The sequence below is a fragment of the Haemaphysalis longicornis genome, unplaced genomic scaffold (genome assembly GCF_048455015.1).
Source record: "Haemaphysalis longicornis isolate Haplotype H1 unplaced genomic scaffold, Haemaphysalis longicornis Haplotype H1 scaffold_6, whole genome shotgun sequence".
Lineage (NCBI taxonomy): Eukaryota > Metazoa > Arthropoda > Arachnida > Ixodida > Ixodidae > Haemaphysalis > Haemaphysalis longicornis.
Genome location: NW_027526407.1, coordinates 58,206,637 through 58,225,324, shown reverse-complemented (window position 1 = coordinate 58,225,324; position 18,688 = coordinate 58,206,637). Strand labels below are relative to the sequence as shown.

The 18,688-nt window shown below is 43.9% G+C and overlaps 2 protein-coding genes across 2 annotated transcripts in view; both read left to right on the top strand.

Moving 5' to 3' along the window:
• Positions 1-18,688, top strand: part of LOC144142753 (adenylosuccinate synthetase-like) — a 58,595-nt gene that overhangs the window by 25,119 nt on the left and 14,788 nt on the right. The gene's annotated exons all lie outside the window — the stretch shown is intronic.
• Positions 1,719-15,182, top strand: LOC144142755 (adenylosuccinate synthetase isozyme 2-like). The gene is made up of 3 exons (XM_077674452.1): positions 1,719-1,859; positions 2,676-2,825; positions 8,347-15,182. Exons 2-3 carry the CDS (start codon positions 2,690-2,692, stop codon positions 8,397-8,399), a joined length of 189 nt encoding a protein of 62 aa, XP_077530578.1. The 5' UTR covers positions 1,719-1,859; positions 2,676-2,689; the 3' UTR covers positions 8,400-15,182.

The window sequence follows — 18,688 nt, the reverse complement described above, 5'->3', positions numbered from 1 at the left end:
TTTATTTTTCACTCTACTGTAGTATTGAGTCGAACAGGAAGAACGCTTAGAAATCGGTCGGGCTGGTCAGAAGTGCGCTTTAGCGGAGGGACTTGATTTGCTAAGAAGTGTTAGCTTTGTTAGTTATGTAAAAGATCTAATGAAACTGGCCCGCAATGACCGGATGCTTGAGTGGCATTTATTGTGCGCTCCTGATTGAAAATTTCCCCCTTTTGGTTTTTAGGTGGACATACAGTTTGCGAGTATGTACTTTCACCAATGTCTCATCCAATGTCTTATGAGACAAACACCGTCTTTGTACATTTTGTAGAGCAGCTAGCAGGTCAACTCTTGAGTCACCTGCCAGTCTACAAGCCGAGCATGTGGAAGCTGTTAGTCTAAGAATTCATCGGCCTTTGCTCATTGGCCAGGCGCGCATTCAAGAAATGCTTTTGGCTGGTGGTCGTTAGATGGTGCCACCGCTGCAGTGTTCGCTCTCTCCTCCGCTATCACTGTGGTCTTGTGCTGAAACAGTTTGTTGGAAGACGTGGCTGAAAGTTTAGGAAAAAGATTTTGAACAATGTGTGCTTTAGAACTTTAGGCTTATTGAACGAGGGAAATAGCGTGGGAAAAGTTTTTCAATTTCACTGTGTACACCTGTATAGTCCGTAAGTTTTAGGGAAGGTGTGCTCAGACATTTCGAGAACATCATGGCAGGAAATTCATTGTCTGCTGCTGAGAAAGACGTCGCATGTTGTGGCTGGCTTTGCTTGAGCAGGGCAATAAATTTTTATTGCGCTACAAAGCGGGGACCCCTTATGTGGGTGTGGATATATATATATATATATATATATATATATATATATATATATATATATATATATATATATATATATATATATATATGTGTGTGTGTGTGTGTGTGTGTGTGTGTGGATATATATTAATGTGTACCGTATTTGCACGATTATAATGCACCCCGAAGGTTATGTGCAGGTAAGTTCTCTCATAAAACTCTGGGAAAATAATTGAGAAATAATTAGGTTGAACAGGTGGCAAAAGTGTGCGCATTGAGGTATGTATACATTAAAATTCACTCATGTGATGTTGATGAATTGTATTGAGTTGGATGTTTGTGTCTTAGGCTATGCCGCTAGATGCTTCGAAGTCGATTTTAGTTTTCGCCCAATTGTGACGCGCATACAAATTTCAGGGCTACCTTTAGTGAAAAAAAGGTGCGCATTAGAATTATGCAAATACGGTGCAGTATAGCCCACTTATAGTGAACGCGGTTTTAACGGAATGGCGGCTATAACGAACAAATCTTCGTTTCCCGTTACGTTTTGTATACATAGATTTTGTGCCCAGATATAGTAAAAAGCGGATATAACGAACTTATGAGCGGGATCGACTGTATTTAGATATGCATATACATGTGGATATATATTTATGTATACCCATGCATATACGTATGGCTTAAGTATACATATTTGTTCACGTATGCACTGCAAGACATTCCCAAGTCCACTTGTTTAGCTGGCATCAAGTCTGTTTAGCAACCTTTCTTCTTATTATTTTTCTTCCTTCGTTTTTGCTGCTTAATCTTGCATTGAGCAGTTGGCTTCTTGCTACTGGAAGTGTACGAAATACCAGAAGGTTGGGCTGGACTATAAAAGTGGGCCTTGCTTTCCTTTATCGACAAACCACAATATCGGTAATTTTGTGATTGTATCTTCCATGAAGAATATTCTGTATCTTTTTTTTTTATCATGTACCCCACAGCCTTGCCTTGACCAAGCTGGATATCCTGGACACGTTTGAGGAGATCAAGATCGGCACAGCGTACCGAATAGATGGCAAAGAGCACAAGTACCCACCAGGTGAGATTGCACACATTTGCAGACCAAAAATGTTAATTACCTCGGGTGTTTCTGTCCTGTAAAACTGCATATAATCTGTTAAGCGAGCCTCTAAAGAACGTGCTTTGCTTACAGCGGACTTGTGTGGTTCTCGTCATGAAATCAAAGGAAGCAACCGTAACGGAGCAACCATAGGGTCGCGTAAATCGTGCGAAACAAATTTGTTTTTGGGAAATACTTGGCTCTGGATATGGAACCTTTACTCCTTGTGGTGTCAAGATAATTTTCTTCTGAAACTCATTCGCAATTCCTAAAAATACATATATTCTGTCCGTGCAAATGGCAAAAAGGCAAACTGAAGCCCCTAAAAAGCTTAGTCTTTCACGCTTAGTCTTTCATGCTGGCGATGTTCAGCTCGAACCTTTGTCTTCCCATTTCTGGCCACCTGTTTCATCTTCGCGTACTCGCGAACGGGCCAACAAACAACAATACGAATCTACGGAATGAAGTAACCGATGGACTCTAAGTTCGGGCTGGCTTTGCAAGCGACATGCTGGGATAGCGTCCCTGGTTGGGTGTCGTCATGCCAAGAAAATTGCTACCCTCCCCCTTCTCCCGCTTTATACAACTTTTCCATGTGTGTGGCTCCGCGCCATTGCTAAATGCACTCTGTGTGCGCGGTAAAGATATTCGCACTAGAAAGCACCATGCGACTTCAGCATTTTCTGATTGAGCGCGGTAGTATCAGATATTGATATTGCAGTTGTGTGAAACAAAAATGTGTGATGGGAGCTCCTCCGGGAATGAAGTTTCACGCGTGCTCTTCTTTTTTGCCAGCGAGTGCCGATCAGATGGCGAAAGCAGAAGTCGACTACATGGTCCTGCCTGGTTGGTGCACATCGACGTCTAAATGCCGGAAGTACTCCGACCTACCTGCCAATGCCCGCAAGTACGTCGAGACGGTACAAGAACTCCTGGGAGTCCCCTGTGAGTACACATCCGCTGCTGTTGCTTGATTCACTCTTTTGTTGGCCGGATTTAAGGGGGCACACTGGTCTTAGAAACTTCTTTCTTACTTTCCAAAAAATTTTAATGAAACTTTGTGGGCTTGTTTAGTTTCTTTGGCTGATTTTAAAAATCCAATTAGTTTTGATCTGAGGTAACTAGTTTCCAAGTTAATTAAAAACTTGATTGTTGTTGAGAACAATAGGAAAAAACTAACAAAAAATTACCAGCAAGGCATGAATAGATACCAGAAGTTGTGGAAAATGACATGTGGTAAGCAGTTTTTTTGGCGATCACATACAGGTTTTGGCAATCACATACATACATGCAATTATTACATGGCAAAAAGGTGAAAGTTGAAACAGTTTGAAATAAATTAAGCATCTGTAAATAGACCAGTGTGGCGACGAAAGCCACAGCCTCTTTTCAAACGGAATTCAACTCATACGTATCGTCATCATGGAGTGGTGTTCCCGTGGCATTTTTGAGTGTTGGCACACACTGCTTACTCTTGAACGGCGCTTTTTCCTTTGTGGAAAATTCTAGCCGACTTTAGCCAATATTTTTTCTCAGGTTGTTATATTGTTAAAGGTGTGTTTGAAACATGAGCACTGTCAATTCTAACTTCCAGGTTTGAACTACTCCTGCCAGCCAAAAAAAATAATGGTAATTAAACAATTACTGAAACACAAAATGCGAAATCTGCTTCCCATGTTGGACGGCCTAAATATCCAGCTTCACAGTGCAAAAGAAATGATCTTCCTAGCTGCACTACATGCTGGGATGTACCTCTCGAGAATTTCCTATCGCTGCAATACCACTCGTGGCGAAGAAGTGGGGAATTATTGAAAAATTATTAGTTTTTGTTGAAATAGGGCCTCTATGGCGTTTATAAATACCTGGTACTGTTCCAAGCACGGAAGTTTCGAAGGCAGAACGCTGCAGGTCGAGAAAAGAGTGATACCTAAAACAGTGTTTTGGGCAATTTTTCGGTCCCGAAGTCCCATGTGCCTCCTGAAAGGTACAGTCAACCGAATGCTGGCAACCGCGACAATGAGATGTGCGGCAACATACCGTAGCTTCGCTCGTATAACCCACCCCTGCATCTGCGCCCCCACTTTCAGTTCACGAATAAGAATATATATATATATATATATATATATATATATATATATATATATATATATATATATATATATATATAGCAGAGAAGGAATTCTTGGCTACTGTTTAAATATTCAAAAACTTGGGAGCGACCACTTGGAAAGCACTAACAAAGACTTTGTTTCGACAGTTTCGACCAGTGGCCTGGTCTGCTTCAGGGAAAATTACAATAGACTGCGTATTGCCCGCACATTTTATACAGGAAAGGCTGGACCAAAGCTACGAAAGCAACATGGCACATTTGTTGACGTAGAAAATTTACCTGTGTTCTGGATATTGAATACATTTACGGCCTAAGCCACAATAAATCATTGTCACTGCTCTCGCTAGAGCTATCGCTTGGGCTGCAGTCGTCACTGTCATAAACAATATCTTCTTCAGTTACGTCCATGCTGTTTGTAGCGCAGCATTTCTTAAAGCTCTTGCAAACCATCTCAGCAAGAATCTCCTTCCATGCCTTGACAATTCACTTAAAAAACAGCGCAACATTAGGCCTATGGATGCAGCCTGTCGGCATTACCGTATTTATTCGATTATAAGATGATGGTGCAGTTTCGAGAGTAAAAAAATCGCCATGTATATATATAGTGAGCTTCGAATATAAGGCGGAGTATGACTGAGACTACGGATTTTGGAAAAAAAACTCGCCTTATATTCGAGTAAATACGGAAGTCGTACCGACTTTCAGCCATCCATTCAGCATAAAGATGCTTGACGTGTGCTTTGAATGGTCTTCTTTTCAATGAAACATCGTGAGGCACCGCCACCAACCATTCCTGTAAGAATGAACAATGCAATTATTACATGGCAAAAAGGTGAAAGTTGAAACAGACCAGTGCGGCGACGAAAGCCACAGTCTCATTTCCAACGGAATTCAACTCGTACGTATCATCATCGTGGAGTGGCGTTCCCGTAGTGTTTTCGAGTGTTGGCACTTACACGTGCTTACTCTTGAACGGCGCTTTTTCCTTTGTGCAAAATTCTAGCCGACTTTGGCCAATATTTTTTCTCAGGTTGTTATAGTGTTAAAGCTGTGTGTGAGACATAAGCACTGTCAGTGGGATAAAAGCGGTTTAGCCGCTATTACTGCTGCAGGAGCCTCGCGGCACAACGCGCATTGCCGTGATGCTGCAGCGAAGGAAATATCTCGCATAATAATAATCCGCACCTATAATAATAATACTCATAACATAATAGTAATCTGCACAAGGAAATAATCCGCACCTCTACTTTGCCCCTGAAATTGTCGCATTTTTGGTGTGAGTTATACATGCGAAAATACAGTACTTTTAACGTATGCGGGATGGAGAAAGGTACATAAGAACTCATCCCCACCTAAAGCAATAATAAGATGCAGTCTTTCCTATTCCTTTATGCGCTTGTTGAATCGCGCATCGAAAACGAAGGAGTTGTTTGGACACGTAACGTAGTGCCACGTTTAGACAGCACAACATAAGAAAGTTTAGTGTCAAGTTAAAATTACTTCCACCAATTTATTTAGGAATTCCTTGTGGTTATCCCACTGTGTAAAATGCTGGCTTTCATACGAGCTGGAAAACAAGCACTCCACAGAAGGCGGTTGGCTGTCCCTTAAACGATGTGAGCTGTAGAAGAAAGCTACGTTGCTGCGTGTAGGACACTCCATTAACGGCATGCATGGGAAGGTGGCAGCACAAGTGATCTCGATCTGCTGTTTAAAAGCGTGAAAATGGCCTGCACTGATCGTTAATGGTGAAGGTTTTCCACTTGCTACCACTGATGTTAATGTTGTTTGTGGAACTATATCAGCTGAACCCTTTGAAGGGACCCTATAAAGACAAAATATCTCCATTATTTGTTTGAAGTTTGCAGTAAAATTGGTAGCATCGTTATTGGGACAAAGCAGTTTTTCTTATGCACTAAACTTGTATTTTGCCTCTTTGTGGCCTCTTTAAGGGGGGACTCTGGTCTTCAAACTTCATTTAATTTCCAAGCAAACTTTGTGAAACTCGTCAGCCTTGCTGCTTTTTCCCACCGATTTTAAATGTGCCATTATTTTTTCAGTCCGTCAATTAGTTATCAAGATAATTAGAGATAATCATCCATTTTTGGTCAATCAATAGTCAAACAGTGTTGGTCATAAAACTGTAATCTCTATATATCCCAATACGAGAACCCTGGTGAATGCAATAATCGAAGCAGTTTCTTGATCCATCGCTTCGAACTAATTTTACAGCTCATTAAACTTCGGTGTTTGGAATTGGCTCTCAAAATGATTCCCTGCCACTGGTGCCACCAAAGTTTAATGAACTGTAAAATTCGTTCCAAGTGGTGCATCAAAAACTTCTTCGATTATTGCATTCACTAGGGTTCATAGTATTGGAAAATATAAGGATTATATTTTTATGAGAAACACTGTTTTGTCTATTGTTGGACCAAAAATGGCTAATTAATTGCCCGACTCGAAAAATAATGGCATATTTGAAATCGGTGGGAAAAAAGCAGGAAGGCTGACATGTTTCACAAAGTTAACTTGAAAATGAAAAGTAGTCGTTTTAAGGCCCTAAACTCTTCGCGACCGGTGGAAAATTGACCGATTTTTAAGTGTCCAAGAAAATATTTTTTTCTGCTAGAAAAAATTGGTTAAGCACTAACTACAGGAACACAAAATGCAGATTATTTAAAGGCCTTTCCAATAACACCAATGTTTTAAATGTTTTCATATATCATAGTTGCGAAAAAAATATCAAAAATAAAATTTTTGTCCAGTTGTCGAAAAAATAATAAAAAAGGAGTTGTGTATATCAAACCACCGGTACTAGAAAAAAAATTAGAATATGCATTTTGTAAGGAAACATTTCAAAAACACGTCCTAGAAAAAATGCTGACTTGCGGGGAACAGTCTGTCAGATAAAAAAATGTTGGCACGCACGGTGCTCGTGTCATGTGGTGAAGCCCAACCTCCAATTCGAAATGTGCAATTTCGGGTGGTTCCCTGGAAGAAATCTGGCGGTTCGACATTATCAGAGGCACCAATTTGCCCCCACATAACGTAAAAACATCTTGTCAAGGACTGACTTTCATTTACAGCGAGCACAATATTTGGGACAAACACGCGATGCGGAAAAACATGCATGAAGTTGAAAACGGAACTCCGTGGTTGATGCTTGTTAACGTTCACAGTCAGTTAGCTCTCAAAGCATAAAGTTGAGCTTTATTATCATCTTCTGACTCGAAATTATAGCCTTGCTTTCAGGAATGAGGTGCGATGCGCTAGAATCGTGCCGTGCAATCTTTGGCCGAGTAGCTGTTGCGCGATAAAAAAGATCAGCACAATGAGCCTTCTCTACTGCAGCACCACCTAACATTTTTGAAATAAAACAGTATGAAAATTTATCGGAGACTCCTTCAGATAGTTTAACTAAGGAGCAACACTAGACCCTCGGAGATACCCTCGTAAGGAAACGAAACTGGAAGGCGAACAGCTGGCAGTGTAAAGCCGGTTTGAAGCGCTGTCCTCGTCGGAACAGACATCTGCCGACTGGGTGTGATCTTTTGACTTGCATCTGAAGTTCTTAGCACAGAAATCGGGTTAGGGTGGGAAGAAATTAGTACCGGCATGCTTTGTTCGAGGCTCAGTCGCAGACGCTTAAGGCGCTATGGCAGTTAGCCTTGAAGTTGGGTAACTGCGTAGTAGTGCTAAAATAGTTTCGTGGTGCAGAAACGAAACCGGAACTGTTGCAATCTGTTCGCGAATGGTATTGGGGTAAGTAGAACTACCACACAACTTTGAACAACGCGCGCAAAAGCAATAAAACTGCCTAAAATCATAAATTAGTTTTTAAACAGGCACTGCTTGACATTTTCAACCGATTTCTAGAATTATTACTGTCGGAGTGCGGACCTGACGATTGAGAATCGTTTGCTGGTTCACCGTTCATGCCCTGATAGCAAAAAACAAACGCCGGTGCAGAGCAATTAACGCTGGTGAAGAGTGGTACGCATTCTTCGTTGGTAGCCCTGACGCGCGATGACGACGCCCCTTTTTCACACCCGGGTGATTCAAGCACGTGTCAAAAATCATGCTTTCGTTGCAAAAATGAAAACAAATTCCAAACAGCTTTACTTGTTCGAGCAATACCTGGAACGTATGAAATGGCGCTCCCAAAGTATCGTTCAAATTGATCGATTTTGAATAGGCGTGGTCGCGAAAGAATTAATGCATCCCGTCAATTCAGCTGTAATGGACACCAGGGCTTCAGCCCCAGATGACTGGGTACCTATCTTTTGGGTATGAACTACATTGTGCATGGACAAGTGACGCTGACGTCTTGTCTTGTCTTGTCTTGTCTTATTCCAGTCAAGTGGATCGGTATTGGCAAGTCTCGCGACGCCGTCATCACCATCACCTGATGAACGGCTGCCGCGACCTTTGAACTCCGCAGGGTCGACATTGCGAAAGAACTTTGTATGCTTGGAAATGATCCTTTTGTTTTATTCTTACGCCTTGTTGTTTTTAATTGTTGTTGTAAGTGTAAAGAAAATTGTGCAACCATTGTTATCATTTACCCGCTGTTATAAAAGGGTGCAGTTGCTTATTTCTTTTGGCGGGTGTGTCTTCGTTGACGTTTGCACTACTTCGCCTGGAGCTATGCACTACGTGTCGTTGTCTTGGGCCGTACGCGAGCAACCAGAGTGCTGGTGGGGAGTGGCTAAGTCTATAATGCCTATTCGTCGATGGAGTTTGATGAATGTATACTTAAGGGGAAGGTTTTCGGGTGTTTTTGCCACACTTCTTTTGGATTGCATGCACTGTGTGCTGGGGCTAATACGGAAGACACTAAAGCGATAATGTTACCTATCGAAGATCTGTTTTGACGGAAGCCATTCATTTCTTGTGGGAAAGTTTTCCTGCTCTCAAGAGTGCTTTTTTTTTTGCTTCTTCGTTTTTTTTTTCCTCTCTCTTTTTTTTTTCTTTTCTGCCCACCTCTCTCTAGGGCTGTTCTCCCTACATCCCCGACCCCTAGCAGAGAAGCATGTAGGTGATCACAAACACCGGCAAAACTCTCTGCTTTTTCAATAAAGAGCCTTCTCTCTCTCTCTAATACGGAAACTTCAGATCTATAATGGTTATAATGGTTAAGTCTGGTCTGGTGCTTGTAAAAATATGGTTGCAATGGCCTTGGTAGGAGTACTGGTGAGGTTGTTTCCGGAGTACGAAGAACTGAGCTAGTTGGACTACAGTGATGGTTCACACCACATGAAGGCAGAACACGGTGAATGTGGTGTTTTTGTCGATGTTTTGTCTTTTTGTGCTATGAACTATGTTTTTAGGGGCAGGTATACATTATGTGTTGTGACGACGACGTAGACGTAACACGCCGTGAGCCTTCCCAACTGTTTTAGTGTAGTTGCAGTGGGAAACTGAATATTCTTTAATGTTTGTTGCGGTAATCAGTCTGCGCGGCGGCAAAAAGATTTAATATAAGTGTTGGTTCAAGAACTACTCTATTGTTGCATTGGAACGCTACTCTGATTGAAAAATGCTGATGAAGTTGTTTGGTAGTGTTTGCCGTCTTGTTGATAGTAGCAAAGGTCGATTTTGTATTTGTATCTGAATTGCTTTTTAGCTTCGGTCCCAGGGAACAGCGATATTTAGGAACAATATTACGCCTCCTTCTTTTCTTTTGAAAAGAAGGAGGCATACATAGCATACACATACTAAGGCATACATAAAACAATACGTGTTTGTAATATGCGGTTGAGCACACTTCCAAGCTAATTAGCTGAATGAAACTTTGAAGGACGAGAGGTTTAGTAGTCTAGGGGACAAACATGAGGATGTACGTTTCCCTCTCATATCGTACACATCTTACTGTTTGTGTAGCACACCAACTTAAACTGCTTGACCATGGAGGACAGCAGACAGGTCACATTAAATCTCCCCACCAGCACAACGAGCATGGAATCTGCGAGTGTGCGAAGCCTGTCTGCATGTGCGCTCCACCTCCCCTTCACGTGTTCTTAGGCGGGAAAGACACCGGCCAAAATGTTGCTCCTGAAGTCCTTCAAGGTGGATGAGAAAAACACCAACCAAAAAGTCGCACCAGAAGCCTTTCAAGAAAAAAAACGCATGCCAGCTCTTTGGTGCAATTAGTTTAATGCGGCGTGGCAACAGACAGCTTCGCTGTGAAGACAGGTGGCTTTAATGAGCAACTCTTTGATGGTCTATATATCTTTGTAAGGGGCCTCTCTGGATGTCAATGAAAGGTCTAATAGTAGCTTTCATCTTTGTACACGAGCTAATCTCTGATATTTTTATGACAGCACAGGAGATGATAATAGAAGGGTGCACAGAGCATGTAAGTGGTAATCAATTGGCTAATCATGGTAGTTGTATGTCGCACAACTCCTGTGTTGTGACGATATACTGTATTTGCGTGATTCTAATCCTAGTGTAATGTGCGAGTAAGTTCGCGCAGGAAAATTGAAAAAAAAATTACACTGACTGTACCACGCAGATGAAAAAGACGTGACACCATATATCTGGAAGGAGATTTTATTTGGCGTATGCAGCTGTGGAAGCCAATAATGATTGGGCTTCATAAGATTGCTTATCCAGCTGATGCTGAAATAAAGTTATAGCGGGGTACATTGAAGCTGTTTCTAATTTCAAGTGCCTTGATCTTCATAATTCTAGGCGTGATGGGCTATTGCAGCAGCACAAAAAATGTGCAACAGCTGACCAAGGTATGCGGCACGCCATTGAGGAATTAGCTGCTGGCCGCTTTGGAGCTGATTTTGGTTTCTAGCCTGATTGTAACACGCACACAAATATGAAGGCTACCTTTTAGCAAAGAAGGGTGCACGTTAGAATCGGGAAAATACAGTAGTTGCAGTGCCCGATTTATTCACCCGATTTTATTATGTAACCAATTTAGCAATGACTATAAATTGGTGGCAAGACAAAGCAAGTAAAGTGCATGCTATAATCACTGCCTATGAGAAAAGAATTCTATTCCATTTGAAATTTTGTTGTTTCAAGAGATTGAGGGATGAGCATCAGACAAAATGGGCTTTTGCAAAACTTTCTTCCTCGTTTGCCCTCTGAAAACTAGAGATTCAACCAAACTAACTATGCTGTGAATTGTAGAGCAAAATGAACTGAACAAGCACGAAGATAGTTGCACGAGGTAGTAGCCTTGTCTTCCAACGTATCAAAAGGGGCAGTTGCACTTCATCCGCTCATTTTGTTTCCCTGAAAAGATCGAACGAATGAAAATGCCAGTCGTGATATTTTCGCTTTTATTCGTCAATTTCTGAAATTTCAGCTTTGCCAGGTCACGCTCAAGTGAAAATTTACTGTTCCGTTCCAACTGCGTGCACCGAATTTGTTGCACTACATTTCGAGTCCGTTGGATTGAAGACTCTAATTAATGCTGAAAAAAAGGTTCTAATTGTCGCCGTGCTTCGCGTTTTTCTCTAGCGGTCCATCTCGATTGTAATTTTCCTGGTGTTCCGGAGTCTTCCAGTGTTCGAGCTTAGATTGTTGGCTCGTGAAGAGCATATGCTGCAGGGCTGACAGCGAATGATGCTATTTTTCGGTTTCGGCTCCACTGGTGGCTGTGCGGCAGGTCCCGAGCCGCTGGCTTCTGCTTCGTCTTCATTCCCGGCTGCTTCCTTGGCTTGGTCGAGCTTGGCCTGGAGAGTTTTCCGATGCCTCGCGCCATCGAGGTGCTGCACGTATTGTATCGCCCCACGAAACTCCAACCCGCACTCCCTGCAAATAAATTTTCTGTCCCATGGCTGCAAAGATCGTGAGAGAGCAGACGTGTTGACCGCGTGTCCTGAAACATTACCTCACAATGCATCTGGGACTCAGGCCGCTAATAAGGCAAGGTGTTTCCACATTTTCAGTTTGTCGCTTGTGCTATGCGAGAAATTGTGTCAAAGTCATTGAATGTGTTAGCAGGGCTAGACACTCTTGCCGGTATCACGGTCATGTCCGCGTCGCATGGCAGCACGTACATAGATGCCCGAAGTTCGGGAAGTACGTTGTCCAATCAGGCTCAAAGCTTCTTAATTTTGGAGGTGAGCAAAACTTCGGTGCAGTTTAGCCCGTTAGTGGCTACATATTTAGAGCGAAAGCTCTACTACGCTACATCTTTCAAGGTGATTCATCGTGTCGCATGACCTTGAGCCACCGGTGTACAAGCTGCTACTTTCTTATTGCTTCGCTGCTTAGCTCTTTGATGCCCAGTGTTGCACCATCTGTCGACAGACAAAGGATCGCGGACCTTCAAAATTTAAAAAAGAGAGGGCAGCACGTACTTCTGTTAAAATTGTTTACATGTGTCAACTCGCACAGAGCCCGGGTGGCTCAATGGGCTAGTGACACGTAACAGAAATTGTGAAATCTCGTTGTTATTACAAATGATAGCAATATTACAAACCTTACGTTATAGTCCTCACTTGAACCATAAATCATGGCGATCAAGGTAGCTCTTTTGTTCAAGGGATATATTGGGAGCCAGTGCCCAGTGTGTCCTAGTGTCCGTCCTAATGAACCAAATTTTTTGTGATGTCAGAAATCCTTCAGATAAAAAAACTTCTCACATGCTTAAGCAAGATAATAAAGTTTGGGCATCAAAGGGTTAGTGCCACGTGACTAGGTAAAGGTAAAACAGCTGTTTCGCCGATTGCTGGGCACCGGCCGGGCCGTATGTGCATGCACGTCAGCAAAAGCGAAAAGCTGAATCTAGTCATCCAGTGAATAAAGTTAGACGGCAAGCTGCGAAGTCTCAAGCAAAGCCAAGTAACAAGGTTTATATTAAGCCTGAGCCATTTTTGAAACTACAGGCTACCCTATACACGGTACATGGGAGCCGAAAGGTGAACTGAACCAGTGCATGGAGTGCACCTTCTCAACCCTAATTTTTCTTGGAGACTAACATTGCACACTGCCCACCTGATGGAAGACAAGGGAGCTGTGATTCTGAGCCCAGCATTGGCTTTATTCAAATTTGGACGGAATCGAAAGCGCATACGCGCAGGACTGGAGGCATGCAGTTGAAATGGCAGTGGGGTCCATGTTTTAACGCGGCATCCGCTTGCACCATTATCAAAATACCTGCAATTTTTTTCTGCTTCTGTAGCTGGCATTTAACCGTAGTTGTACTGTCATGCAGTCCAACTGAAACTCCCTGTACGGCAGAAAGCTAACATACCTTCTGCCGCAAGGCAGTCTATTATAAGGGCCATAAAAGAACAAGTGTAAGGAAAAGCCACGACGGGTTTCAAAACCAACCTTATTCAAATTTAAGGCACACTTATGAAATGTGACATTTTATATGGTCAAGTTAGACGCCTGGGAATGAGGCTAGGGCATGACACGCAAATCGGCGTACACACTTGTGCAAATAAACAATAATGCGCGGTGCCGGTGGTTTCAAAGCATTTGGATCAGCCAGGTCGGCCAGTCCGAATTGTAAACTTTAGGCTTAGCATCGCGGGAGACATTCATTCTTTGCTTTTATTAGCAACGCGGGTGATTATCATTATCAATTAACCCCCACGTTGTCATGTTCACGTTCCTGCAGATGTAACTGCTTTCAACAAGTCTCATTCTAGCAAGGCTTAGCATTCTGCACGTAGGCATGTTGTTTCGTATCAGAAGAAAAGAAAAACCGTTCCTTGTCGCGCTAGCATTTAACAACAAACATGGAACAAACATCAACGAACATTAATTTTATCAGCTGTACCGAGCATCAGGTGCCGAGGGCAGTAATTAAAAGGTGGGAGGGTAGATCGATAAAACAATTACCCGCTTCTGCAGTTGCTCGTGCATGCGCACTTGATCCGTGCTGTCACGGGGCACGCAGAACGTTCTTTTATTTTGTTTTTTGTATTATCTACAAACTCAGCTAAGCTATAATCGTTGTCCGCAATGCTGATCGGGAAAAGGAACGTTTGAGGTAGGTCTCGGTCTAACTTTTTGGGTCGATGAGGTTCAGAAAAAACGCACTCTTCTTGAAATGCATCTGGGTGTGGAAAAGAAGTGTTTAAGGTGCACGCACGTTAGGTTTACGAACATGGTAAGCAAGGAGCACTGCTCGCAGTTACGGCTATAAGGTCTGTTCGATTCAACGGCACTTTGCCATTCATTAGCACCTGAACTGCGCCGTTCGATCCACAAGCGGTGCAGACGAGTTCACCGTTTCGTCTGCACGCCCTGCCGAGGAGGTACAGAAGCAGACGAAAAAAGTGCACGTCTGGTTCCCCTGTTCGTGCAGCATGGCGGAACCTACACTGAACTGCCATGAACTGGTTCAAGTGGTGCACGGTCTTCTTGCATGCCTGGATAGCGATAGCACGGCGTATTATTGCGAAGGATACATTTTATATAAACATTAACACTGCAGGCACGCTATTTTACCGACCTTAATTTATCTTGATACCCCTAAATTTGTTTTAATTGAAACCCACCTTGCTAAGCACTACAAGAAACAACGAATAAATTATTTCATTTTAATTCTCTTTAATCTGCCTTGGTTCATCCTAATTCATCTTAATCCTGCTTTACCAATCATATCAATAAACCGTAGTAACTTTGGTAATCATAAATCATTTCTTATACACGGTTCGGATGATTTGGTTTGCTTCTGGCCTTCCTCGATTTTTTGCATCATTCGTGTCGACGCTGGGGTCATTCGATCGAGGTCAACGTTTATATGAAACATGTATATATGCAAAGTGCATGATGAGGACTGGGGCATTGCTATGCCGGTTCACTGCTCCAAATGACAAGCGGACGCGGCTTCGAACCCCGGCCGCGGCGGCCGCTTTTCTGTTGGAGGAGAAAGCTTAACCGCCCGTGTGTTCGAGAATTCGGATCCCGTTAAAGAACCCCAGGGGGTCAAATTATTCTGCAGCCCGTGGCGTGCATCATTGGCTGTGACCATTGGCGTACGTCGGCACATTAAGCCTCCATCAATCGATATGACCAGCCTCAGATAAGGCAGGGCACAGCTGCCGTTACCGTGAAGAAATTTGTGCAGAGTCATTGGTATTAAGTAATCGGTATTTGTTTCCACTTATAAGCATAGCCGGGACATTTTGTGCTGTCATTCATTCTTCGCTCGTTGGAGGCTGTTCCACGGGGTGAACCCATACAGGGGGTCAACCCTAAGAGGACGCATGCAGGGGCCGAATTCTCTAAAAAACGGGCGTCGTTTTGAAACGACGGGGTAGCGCCATGCAAATGCATGTGTTCTGGGGTTGGGGCCGTCGCTTTGGGGCTACCGGCAAGGGTAATGACCGCAGAAAAGCGCTGTGGCAAGGGCGCGAAGCGACAAGTGAAGCGACGGGGGGGCAGTGGGTGTCGCTTCGCGCCCTTGCCACAGCGCTTTTCTGCGGTCATTACCCTTGCCGGTAGCCCCAAAGCGACGGCCCCAACCCCAGAACACATGCATTTGCATGGCGCTACCCCGTCGTTTCAAAACGACGCCTCGTCGTTTTAGAGAATTCGGCCCCAGATAACAGCCAAGGAATACTTTACCTTGTACATTGCAGGGAAACGGTTGTGAGCCTGAGGCGGGGATCGCCGTCCTTCCCCAGACCTGCAGTGGTGGTGGTGGTGGTGGCCCGAAAAATGGCGCATACCCACTTAGGGGGATTGGCCAAGAAGAATCAAGCAAGGCAAAATAATGGAGCAGAAGAAAGAATTTGGTCTAGGTTAATGAAAGAGAGAGAGTAAGAACACGAGTAAAAAAAACACAGAGAGAAGAATAGGAAAACTATAGTGCTCGTGTGGTAGTGAAGATGTCACTACTGCTTATGATGCTCGGGCGGAGATAGGGTGTGCCCGCGAGGAGGGGGATTGGCCAACTGGTCCATGCCAGGACTGATGCTACGTATGCTAAGGACCGTGTTCCTCCTCTCAAACTCTGCGGGGTTTCAAGTGAACTTTTTGTGTGTGTTCAGCATGACCGCTATGCTAGCGCTGAACGTACCCTGCTCGTGTGTGGATTCTGCGTGGTTTCAGAACTCTGTCCAACTTTAAACCGAACAGTTTCTCGGTTGTATTTTACCTTTTTTTTTACACCGAACTAATGAACTCTTCCTCCGCACGTCAACTCGGTTCATTACTTTTTGTGTACAATTCTTGAAAGCAAACAGCTGCAATGAACAAAAGAAAACGAAATGTTTTGCCCATTCTGTGGTTCGTCCGAGTCCACTCTTGCAGAATTGCATGCATGTACGCATGCGCCAGCCGGCTGAGCTCAAAGTTCGGCGTAGTTGCGTGTCTCTACAAGTTTATTCCTTTCGTTTGCGTTTGTCTTGACCCCTGTGCGCGAACGTTGCCCTTTCAGTGCATTCGGTTTGTGATGCTATTGAACATCGATGATTTCATGACTCTTTGATTAGCAGCTGGCTTACCTCAATGTCAACATCTTTGATACCTGGGTGTACGAGCGGATACAGAAGCTACACTCAAAGATCAGCCGAAATTTTCATATACAAATATATTTTGCCAATGCTAGCCTTACCCTAGAGACCCTCCGTAAATGGTACATCCCGTCTCTGCTGCCTCGATGTCCCTTCTGCGCCTTCCCAACGCCCGCCAATCTCCAGCACCAAATTTGGCACTGCCCGAAGTTCGCGCGCTACAGAACCTTCAAGCCTCCTCCAAATACCTCTCCTTGCATCGACCCTCCAGTGTACTATGGCCCCTAATAGGGACCTTACGTACAGTTTACAACTCACTCGCGCAAAGGTGAGTTACATTACGCCTTGAACCGCTATGCGTAACGTCACGCTTTGAGGTTGAACTTCGCGAACAGGTACAAATGGAAAAAAATTACTTTACGTCAAGCTGTGGTTACGGGATGACGTCATGAAACCATAAAGAAAGCCCACACCGTTGCTTAATCTGTTGTAGCTAGGCGATGCATGCCCATTTGCCCACAAATTTGTGGTGCATATCCGCAATGGGCTTTGGGGGCTGTGGAAGTGCTCGAGGCTCGCGGCAGACATCTTCCGCTGAACATCAAGGCTCGATCCCCAGGCCTAGAGGCACTCCCAAAAGAGACTGCCGTTTCCCTGTGGGCTTTTGTAAGTACTACGGGGATACTCAATGGAATGTAGACTGCCTCACTTCCTTTACCGCTTTCTCCAGCCCTGACTTGACATTGAGCCACCAATATAACCAAATAATATTTGAATATGTTGCTTATGTTAGCTATTGCATATACAGTCGAACACGGATATATCGAACACGGGTATATCGAATTATTGTCTATATCGAACTCATAAATTATCCCCTTGAAAATTGTGTGTAAAAGTATAGGAATTCGTACGTTTATATCGAACCGTATTTTTCCCGACATTGGGTATATCGAACGCCGCGCGAGCTGGAAGGTGCTCTTCGGCGGTCGCTGCACCAACGATTCAGGTTGAGGAGGATGTGGAGGAATGCGCGGGCATGGCCAAGACTGGCTCGCGGAACTAATTCACCCTACCGGAAGGAATTTGCGCTTGCCCAGTCGGGCCCCGCTACCGGCTGCCGTAGCGTTAGCGGAGGGAGCCCGGTATGCTAAATCTCTCTAGGCACACCAGCACGAACTCTCGGAAAATGTGACAGTGCGAGGTAGGGATGCCCCGACTGCGCGCGTCCTTTTTTTTTTTTTTTTTTTTTGCGGCTGCGTACGTTCCTCGGCTTGCCGAAAAAGAGATTTTTTTTTCTCTATCTCTGGGTCTGTCTTCTCCCGATGTCGTCTCGGGAAAGGGAAGAGAGAACGAAGGCGCTGGCGGCCTCCTCCTTCTTTTGTATTTTGCTGCTGTTGCTGCTGTTTGGCGCGTTGTCCCGCACCTTTCGGAGATCACTGTTTCTCTCAGAGATGACCATCGCGAGCGCTTTGTTGGAGTCCGTTCAGAGAGCCTTGGAATTGTTACCTTGAAATTTATTGTGGTACGTGCGCGCTGTTCTTCTTTTGCGTGCGTGTTGTGCATGGTGTGCGAAGGCGCAGCGTACTGATGAAATTTTCAAGTTGTGCAGCCTCGAGAAGATCGAGACCAGCGTCTTTAATTTCATTTCCTGGACGAAGAAGCAGGCCAAGATCAGCGATTTTTTTCCACAGAAATAAAGCGTCCTGTTGCGTCGTGAGTGCGAAATTAGTTGTCATTCTTGAATGCGACGATCGGTAAGTGATCGTCCGCCATAGGTGAGGTGTCAGAGTCCATATTTTTTATATCGAATTTTTCATATATCGAACTAATTCGCGATCCCCTTGGAGTTCGATATATCCGTGTTCGACTGTATGCACTAGCTAACATAAAAAGGTAACCCATATACCTTTACTCCTGGACATTTACACGGTTTGCGTACGCCGTGAACCATGGCGTACTGCAGCTTACGCCGTCTGACGCAAAGCGAAAAAATGGCCAGGCATTTCTTTTGACAAAATTCCCTGCGGCACGTTCATTGGAGCGCTAATGTGAACGAAAAATCTATCTCCGAAGTTATCTCGCCTTCAAAATTTTGCATCAGTACCCTAAGATGAAACGTTAGGCTTAACGTCACGCTTTGATGTTGAACTTCGCGAACAGGTACAAATGGGAAAAATTACTTTACGTCAAGTTGTGGTGACCCGCACATAGTTTGTCGCCATCGACGAGGAGATAGGCTGTTGAAATTTTGCGCG